The sequence below is a fragment of the Sus scrofa genome, chromosome 4 (assembly GCF_054392235.1).
Source record: "Sus scrofa isolate SSC_HxYL_T2T_F1_AM1 chromosome 4, Sscrofa_HxYL_maternal_Yorkshire_Landrace_v2.0, whole genome shotgun sequence".
Lineage (NCBI taxonomy): Eukaryota > Metazoa > Chordata > Mammalia > Artiodactyla > Suidae > Sus > Sus scrofa.
In genome coordinates, this window is record NC_139386.1 from 115593025 (window position 1) to 115601948 (window position 8924).

Genomic DNA, 8924 nt, shown 5'->3' on the forward strand with positions numbered 1-8924 from the left:
AATTATTAGAGAAGTGCAAATCCAAACTACAATGAGGTAGCACCTCACACGAGTACAAATGACTACTATCAAAAAAAATGTATAAATAATAAATGCTCAGGGTGTAGAGAAAAGGGAATTCTCCCACAATGTTGGTGGGAATGTAAATTGGTACAACCACTATGGAGAACATTATGGAAGTTCCTTAAAAAACTAAAACTAGAGATAACATGTGATCCTGCAATTCCAATCCTGGGCATATATCCAGAGAAAACTATAATGTGAAAAGATATGTACACCCCAATGTTAGCCAAGACATAGCCAAGACGTGGAAGTAACCTAAATGTCCACTGACAGATGAATGGATAATGATGTGATATATGATACAATGGGGTATTATTCAGCCATAAAGAATGAAATAATGCCATTTGCAGCAACACAGATGGACTTAGAGATTATTATACTAAGTGAAGTAAGTCATACAGATAAAGACAAATATCATATGATATCACTTACAGGTGGAATCTAAAAAAATGCTACAAATGAACTTATTCACAAAACAGAAACAGAACCAGAGACACAGAAAACAAACTTAGTGGTTACCGAAGGTTTAAGGTCAGGGTGGGTGGGGAGATAAATTAGGAATTTGGAAGTAACATATACACACTACTACATATAAAATAGACAAACAAGACCTCCTGTATAGCACAAGGAAATACACTCAATATTTTGTAATAACCTATATGGGAGAAGAATCTGAATAAGAATATATATATCTTATATGGGTATATATCTGAATCAATTTGCTATACACCTGAAACTAATACAACATTTTCAAAAAACTCTATTTCAATTAAACAAATATAAAATATACTAACAGTGAAATTATTTATATAAGTTCTGTTATTACATGACAGAAACAGACTCAGATATAGAAAACAAACTTATGATTACCAAAGTGGAAAGGTGAAGGAGAGTAATAAATTAATAGCTTGGAATTAGCAGATAAAAACTACCATATAGAAGACAAACAAGCAACAAGGCCCTACTGTCTAGTACAGGGAACTATATTCAATGTCTTATAATAAATTATAATGGAAAAGAATGTGAAAAGATGTGTGTGTGTATATATTTATATCTGAATCACTTTTCTGTACACCAGAAACCAACACAACATTGTAAAATAACTATACTTCAATAAAAATATATATATACAAATAGCTCATATAGTACAATATCAAAAAAAAACATACACAATACTATATACAAAATATATAAACAACAATGACCTACTCTAAAGCACATGGAAATATATTCAATATCTTCTAATAACATATAATGGAAAAGAATCTGTAAATTAATATATATATACAAAATACACATGTGTGTATTTATATATATATATATATATATATATATATATATATATGAATCACTTTGCTGTATACCTGAAACACTGTAAGTCAATTATACTTGAATTTTTCTTAAAAGAATGTAAGTGTATTTTCTTAAGTAAAAAGAAAATGATTTTGTCCTGAAGCTCATTATTTCTAAATGGGAAAGAAAATAAGAGACAAACTAATATGAGCATCGAAAGTTGTAAAAGGTTTGTGAGAAAAAAGGAAACTTTAGAAAGTAATTTTGTGTGTAGTCCAGACTGGTTAGGATTAGAATGAATTTAATTAAGTAAATAAATTTCAATATTAAATCTCAGGTCATACAAAACTAGAATTTGATTTTTCTGTCAAGAGGACAAAGTTTTCTTGAAATATTGATCTGCTTTTGGTAATAGATGCTAAAAATTTTCTTTACCTTCTAAGTGATCTATTATAATTTTACACTTTGACTTTAAAATCTTTTACTGTCTCTTTAAGTGAATAAGTATTAATCCACTGGAACCTGCAATCCTAGTTTGTCCAAGTGCTTTAAAAACTTTTGATATCTTTGACAAACTTCCCCAAGTCAGATTCTAAATGACCTTCTTTTGATCTCTAAGTTTGGAATGCTTTAGAGGGCCCCCGAAACATTTCAAAGAGAGATACTAATTATGCTTTTTTTATGTTAAATAACATGAGAAATATTGTCAAATGATTTATAATAAACTCTCTTAGGTTACACTATATGGGTAATTATTATACAAAATCACTAAAATTTGTAATGCCTTGGTATGATGTCAGCCATAATTCTAGCTATTACCTTAAAATACTGTATGTCAAAAAAATAGCTGAATTTCAATGACAATTTTGTTAAATTCAGAATTTTCACCATGTCAAGTCTTTTGGCATTTATGAGCAGTTGTCTTACTCTGATAATTTTTTTAAATGTAGACCTTGAAGTTTCATTAAAACGACTTTTTGATAAATATAGATTTCTGATAACTTTTAGATGATTCCACAGAACTGGGTGGGAAATTACAGAGCTAATGGGAAACCTGGTGGCTTCATAAAACTAGTAATAAAAAAGTCAAGGTCAATAAGAATTAATTACATGGGACTGAATGGCTGATGAATGTGATTTATAATTTTATGACCATTTGAAATATTACTGCTTTTAATCTTTGTTTTCCAGATATGGGGAAACCATTCCTCTAATGCCTACCATAACGAGCAGCAAGGTGAAAAGCACACCTTTGCAAATGAAGATGAAACATTGCTTTTCCTCTCTTCCCCATCCCTCCAGAGAATTTGGAGAATTTGGCTTCTCCAGCTGGCTCTCCTCTGAACTTGCTGGCTTATTGCAATCCAGATTGCAATCAGTTAGACTCATCATCGTTTTAATTTGTTCTCTCTTTGTTGTTTTCAAACTACGTATGCTTTTTGTGTTCCCTCACTGCTGTGCTATGACCTTAAAAACGATACTAGCTATATTACTTACATCCTATTTTCTAAGACCGTGGTTTCTTGCATTACCCTCTGTAAAGCCAAGTCTCGGAGAAAATTAATGATGGCCAAACCCCTGGAGGCAACTGATCACACACAGAGCTCTATATAAAATTAACTGTAATAGTACAACCCTTGATACGGGAGGAAGCACCAAGGGAAAACACTTCCTGGATCATAACAGATGAGTTAGTAAGACAGATGATCCAGAGATTGTTTGAGTTATTAACAGGGCCTAATCCAGATATAGCACAGGAAGGACCTATTAATGGAATCCTCGCCTGACCTAGGAACGAGCCTTCCTAGTGCCATGGGATACATTGGTCAAGAAATGCCGCCCAAATCGCCATCCCTCGATCCAATTTATGACAAAAAGGCAGGACTAAAGAATAAAGAGTCTCTCTCATTCTCTGGTTATTAAAAGGGTTAAGCTGCAACCCATGGCCGTCACCCACTGAGCGCTCCCTGAGGGGGCTTCGGGATGAAACAGTTTGTGTGTTGGATACAGGGGCTCTAGAGAGTTAGGATGCACATATAGGAAAGCAGTGACCCCAGATTCAGGCATCTTCCTACACATAGAAAAGCACTAAAAACATTAATGTGAGATGTTTGTTTTCTGATGATTAGTAATCTTTTGCCAATGTGCATGCTTGACTCTGTCAACTGAAAAAATTGCACGACATAAAAGTTGAGCATTACATTGTATTCAGTGGACTTTCTGAAGACTTCAAGTTCAGGAGGCGGCCTCTCTGATAGCGCTAAGGGACGGAGCCAGAGAGGGAAGGGAAAAGCCAGGATGTACAGAGGTTTTGTAACAAAAACCAGGTAGTCAGAATATTAAAATATCACCATTAATTAAAGAAAACTAGACATCGCAAATAAATGGCTTTAGTGTTTTTCTCTGTGTGAGAAGATGCAACGTCTGGGCTCACTGAAACCATTCCTTTGATATGTACCTCAGCTCTCTGGGGCCAGGATCCTGTGTTTTCCCATCCTGAGTTTCCTCAGCATGCGCCACTGGGGCTGGCTGCAGTGGCTGATGACTTGGGGGCAGGTATCCTACTTCCATCAGGAGTTCCAACAAGTCCCACCTTTGGGAGTGGCTGTAAATGCGATGGTTTGACGACTGCAACGTCCGTTGTTACTGACATGGAAAGCAACATTTCTCACTCACAACTATGTGCATTTTCCTGCTAAAAATTCATATACCTACTGTCTCCCACCCCACCTCTTCAGAGCAGTTCCTCAGAGCCACTGAGAGGCCATATCGTGGGGTACAGTCCTCTGTAAACGCCCCAAATAAAACTGAAATTTATTGCATTTCCCAGTAAACATCTCCCCACAGAAAAACTTTTCCTTATTCTGCAAAAGCATTCTCTTTTTCAGAGGGAGGCTTCTGGCTTCCCAGTTTGCCCACAGAAGGACCCCATGACAACAAAGGGGCTCAGAAAGTTCCCGAGCAGCTAACAGAACAGACTAGATCTCATCCAATGACTCGGCAAACCCTGGGTGAAAGATGACAGAGGGTGGGGAGCAGCCAGGACAGGCCAGACAGAAATCTGCTTAAAGGACAGAATCCAGCTGCCTGGCCTGGGACTGCAGCCCAGCCTCTCTGGGCTCCACCCTCATGCCCAGTCCTGCTGCAGCCAACCAGGCAATATGACACGCAGGGGTGTCTGTACACCGTCTTCCCAAGATAGGGAGTGTCGGGTAAGCTCCCAGGATGCAAAGATCCCGGGGCTGCCTGTATCCACAGCCCAGGCCACACGGCGCAGCTCACAACTTGGCCCCATCCTTCCTGCAGCACAGTCTTCCCAACTCTTATAACATTATCAAGGTTGATCAGCCTGGAATAGAACCAAAGCCAATGAGACAGCAAATTTCAGGATGGGAATGGGAATCAGACTGTAGGCTGAACAATCTGTAGACTAGAGCTCAGATTCCCAAATGTGTCCCAAAGCCGACTTTGCTGCTCGGCCATTGTTGACTGAGGGTGACGGATGATGACCTGGGAGGTGAGGGCAGGATGGGCTCCCCCAGCACCAAGGTGGCAGCATGTGCACCACACAGCTCAGGGTTCCTGTGTTTCTCCAGCTGCTCTGAGCCCTGGAGGGAGGGCACCAGAGCTGTGTGACGTCTGCATCCCCCTGTGCCTGACACAGTGCCTCTTACAAAGGACACGGTCAGATCAGTGAATGTGACTAAAAAGAAATGTCCTGTCCCATCTCTGAGATGAATCTTGGCTAATTGGAAGGAAGCAGGAAAGGGAGATGGGGAGGGAAGGTGAGAGGTGACACAATAAGAGGTGTCAGGACAAAAATCCCTCCACATGGGCACCTGCCTACATAGTAGTAAAATCAGTACTAATTAGTCCTGGGAATCACAGATTTGCAGCCCTGGGGATGTGAGAGCTGCAAAGCCTAATGAAGATCAGGAGAAAATGCTGTCTGTATCTTTGATACATAAGATCAATCCTACTGTGTCTCAACTCTACTAATGCAGATGCATACGAACTCCTGCAGGTTCTGCTTCATCCACACTGTCCAGAGCGGTGAACTAGATGACAAAAGGAGGGTCTGAGCTAGTCCTTTCAGCACAGGAATGGGAGAGCCACCAACTGCTGCCCACAGATGCCATCCGCTGTGCCTGGGAGGCCCCCGCAGCCTGTACGGGCTCTGTGGCCTTCAGAAAGTATGTATCCTTTTAGCTAAATTCCTTATCTGCAAAATGGAGGGTAATTCAACCCTCTGGAAATGTAATGCAAAGATTAAACTTGATATGTAAGATGCCTAACAAAGATTCTGCAATAAACCGATTCCTCAAAAATATGGTAGCTATTCTTCATTTTAGCTCCAAGGGGGGGGGGGGGGAATCAGGGAGAAAAGAAAAAAGAAAAAATAAATAGTAGAATCACTGGAATTACCTCAAAGCGAGTGATGAAGTCTTTCAGGTTTGGGAATTCATCCAGGCACTTGGGTTCAAATATGCGGTTCCGGTCAAGGACATCGTAAGCCAGGAAATCCACATAGGTGAGCTGCAGAAAGGCAAAGCTTGCATGGGCACCAAACACCAAACCTGCAAAAAAACGACAACCCCTGGTCCCCAAAGCCGTCCCCTTACCTTGTCCCCTGCAAACCAAGGCCTCTTCCCCAGAAATTCAGAGAAGCACTTCAGGATTTCAGGGATCTCCTTCAAGTACCCAGGCTTCAGTTTCTCCTGAGGCACAAAACAGCTGTCACCACCCTCACACACAGACTCCCTGGCACACAGCAGGCCTCCCAGGGCTGGGCCGGATCCCAGCTGCCAGCGAGCAGCCACGTCCCCCAACGGCACCTGTTTCGGTGCCCAGGCTATGCTTTAACCCACTGTGGTCATTAGAGTCCTACTGGGTCCCACCTCCACCTGTGAGAGGGGAACGGAAGGCAAAGGGCAAAGCCACCCTGTCCCTGAACCTGTCACCACTCAGCTCCAAACACCTGCCACAGGTCAGACCAGCAGTGCTGTGAGACCTGGCAGTGCTCAGGCCTCAGCCCTCAGGCACATCAACACTCAAATGACTCGGGAAGGAAGGGCCTCTACGAAGCACTGCAAAGAGGGGGTAGAAATGGCGTGGTTGCCTGAGCAGTTTCTGCTCAGTTGCGGAGAATCTGAGAGGCAGAAAGGAAGGAGGGAGAGGAACCAAGTCAGACCTTGTGCTGCCTACTGGGCAAATGTGCTGATGCCCGAGATGCCCAGGAGGAGGCACTGGCCTGACGCAGTAAACACTCTGTCTAGGAAATGAGGACTGGGGACGATGATAAGACTGGTGGGAACTGAGAGTTTCTGTTTCACACACGGCGGGTTCTCGGGGTCACTCTGGGGACCACATGGACTGGCTGGGTGGGTAAGTAGCTCCCAAGAGTTCAAATGGCAAAAGAACCAGTGCACATGGGACCCTGTCCAGCCCAGCCCAGTGGGAGGGGACTCACAAAGTCAGGGCTGTAGCAGATCCTGGCCATCTGCAAACGGACATCCATAGCTTGGTTCTCCAAAATGTCCACTCGAATCTTCTCCTCCTCTGTCTCCCCACCTGCGGCCACACCCCAGAGACACACCCTCAGCAGCCGACCCCGGCCAAGGCCAGGGCAATGCCACCTGGTCCCCTGACACCCCCCAGACGCACTCACACATGTTGTGCTTGCGAGCAATGTAGCGCAGGATGGCGTTGCTCTGGGTCAGCTTGTGAGCCCCGTCAATTAAGTAGGGCAGCTGGAAGAACAACAGGCACAGGTTGCTCGGACCAACTGCCTCCCCTGCACCCTCCCTTCAGCAAGGGCACAGGTGACACCTGGCACTCACACAGCCTGGCCCATGGGAGCCACTCCACTATCTACCGAAACACGAAGGGAGGAGCTGGGACCAGAGCATCATGGAAAGACGGCGAAGAGCACCAGGAGCTGAGACCGTGAGCACAAGGCACCAGACCCTGAGACCGCTAAGCTGGCAAAGGAGCTGGAGAGAGACACCGTCCACTCTCCCCCACGGCAACCCAGCCCCTGCACCTACATTGGGGAAGTCCAGGCCCAGCTTGAATTTGTCACTCAGCCACTGGCTTCTGTCATAGTCGGGAGCTGTGGGAAAGGAGATGCAGTGAAACAACCCTCCCCACACACCAGCCCTCCTTCATGGGGACCCGCCACGGGGTCAGAGGCAAGACCTCCTGGAACAGGTGGATCTGGAATCTGAACCACTATGACTCCCATGGCAGCTCTGGGGGAAAATGCGCTTAGGAGGATTTGGAAGCTACACGAGTAAGGCTTACTAAGCACCTGGGCAACCTCTTAGGGGAACCCATGCCCAGGGCTGGTACAGGCACCCAGCCATGGACTCTCACGTCCTGCCTTGGTGGCCAGCTGCACCCCCAAAGGGTTTGGGAAAGGGCAGACCCCTGTGGCAGCTGGTGGAGCCTGACAGAGGCGGGCCACAGGGGTCAGGACATGGCATGCCTGGCCCGAATCAGCAGGACCTGAACAGAACAGGATGCCATTACCGTCCCCCATCGTGTACTTCTTCTCCTCGTAGCTGGAGTCTGTGTACTCCAGGAGCAGGCGGATGGCGTGGGCCAGCTGGGAGAGATTGTCGTGCCAGAGGTCAGAGGCGAGCTCCCACTGCAAAACTTTCTCGGTTCCAGGTCACCTCCCCGACACCCCAGCCGCCCTCCCCACCCACCCACAGCTACCCCTAAGCAGCTCAGGCTGAGGGAAGGGGCTCCCCTGCAGCAGGACCCACAGAAGCTCCTGGTAGAACAGGCTCCCAGCTGCGCAGCATTTCCCCAGCCGCGCATTTCCCACCTGCCAGCTTCCTCCCCATCCGCCCCAGTGGTTCCTCCCTCACCCCGCGGATGTCCCAGTAACCGAAGATCATCGTCATGTTGCTGCTGTCTGAGCTCCGAAGGGAGAGGCTGCAGGGAAGCTGCCCTGGAAATTTCTCCCCTGACCCGCTCGCTGGTGAAAGGAGACAGGAAACTCCCGCCCCCTCCTCGGCCCCGCCCCTCGTCGGCCCCGCCCCCAGGGCCTCCCTCCTCGCGCTGCCCCAGGGAAGCCTCCCAGGAGCACCCGCCCCTCCCAGCAGCTGCAACTTCAGGGGCAAGTTCGGGCACCTGGAGGAAACCAGCCACCTGGCTCAAGCTCGCCTGCTTCCCACCCCTGATGGACCTCTGAAGTCCGGGACACTGGCAGTGACCCCGGAAAACCGGCTTGAATCCTGACACCACCAAGGCTCCCCACCTCCCCTCCACTCGCTGGCCAAGCTCCGTTTTAACCCTGGGCCGCAGAGTTCCCACGGGCTCTGGGAGGCTCTGACTGCCAAGTGAAAACCAAGAGTGGTGCCCCTCAAGCCACCGCCTACGCCAGAGCCACAGCAACGTGGAATCCGAGCCGCATCTGCGATCCACACCACAGCTCACGGCAAAGCCGGATCCTTAACCCACTGAGCGAGGCCAGGGATCAAACCCACAACCTCATGGTTCCTAGTCGGATTTTTTCCACTGCACCACGAGGGAACTCCCCAGCTTGTTAATTTCTTTAG

General features: G+C 46.3%; 1 protein-coding gene across 1 annotated transcript in view; it reads right to left on the bottom strand.

The window, feature by feature from the left end:
• Window positions 1-8351, bottom strand: part of LOC106510200 (glutathione S-transferase Mu 1) — a 37353-nt gene extending 29002 nt beyond the window's left edge. The window contains exons 1-7 of the mRNA XM_021090061.2: window positions 8232-8351; window positions 7888-7963; window positions 7404-7468; window positions 7025-7106; window positions 6827-6927; window positions 5979-6074; window positions 5782-5892 (exon numbers count right to left, since the gene is read on the bottom strand). Of these exons, the coding sequence (XP_020945720.2) occupies window positions 5782-5892; window positions 5979-6074; window positions 6827-6927; window positions 7025-7106; window positions 7404-7468; window positions 7888-7963; window positions 8232-8267 (567 nt within the window). The 5' untranslated portion in view covers window positions 8268-8351. The remainder of the gene's footprint in view (window positions 1-5781; window positions 5893-5978; window positions 6075-6826; window positions 6928-7024; window positions 7107-7403; window positions 7469-7887; window positions 7964-8231) is intronic.
• Between the last annotated feature and the right edge of the window lie 573 nt (window positions 8352-8924).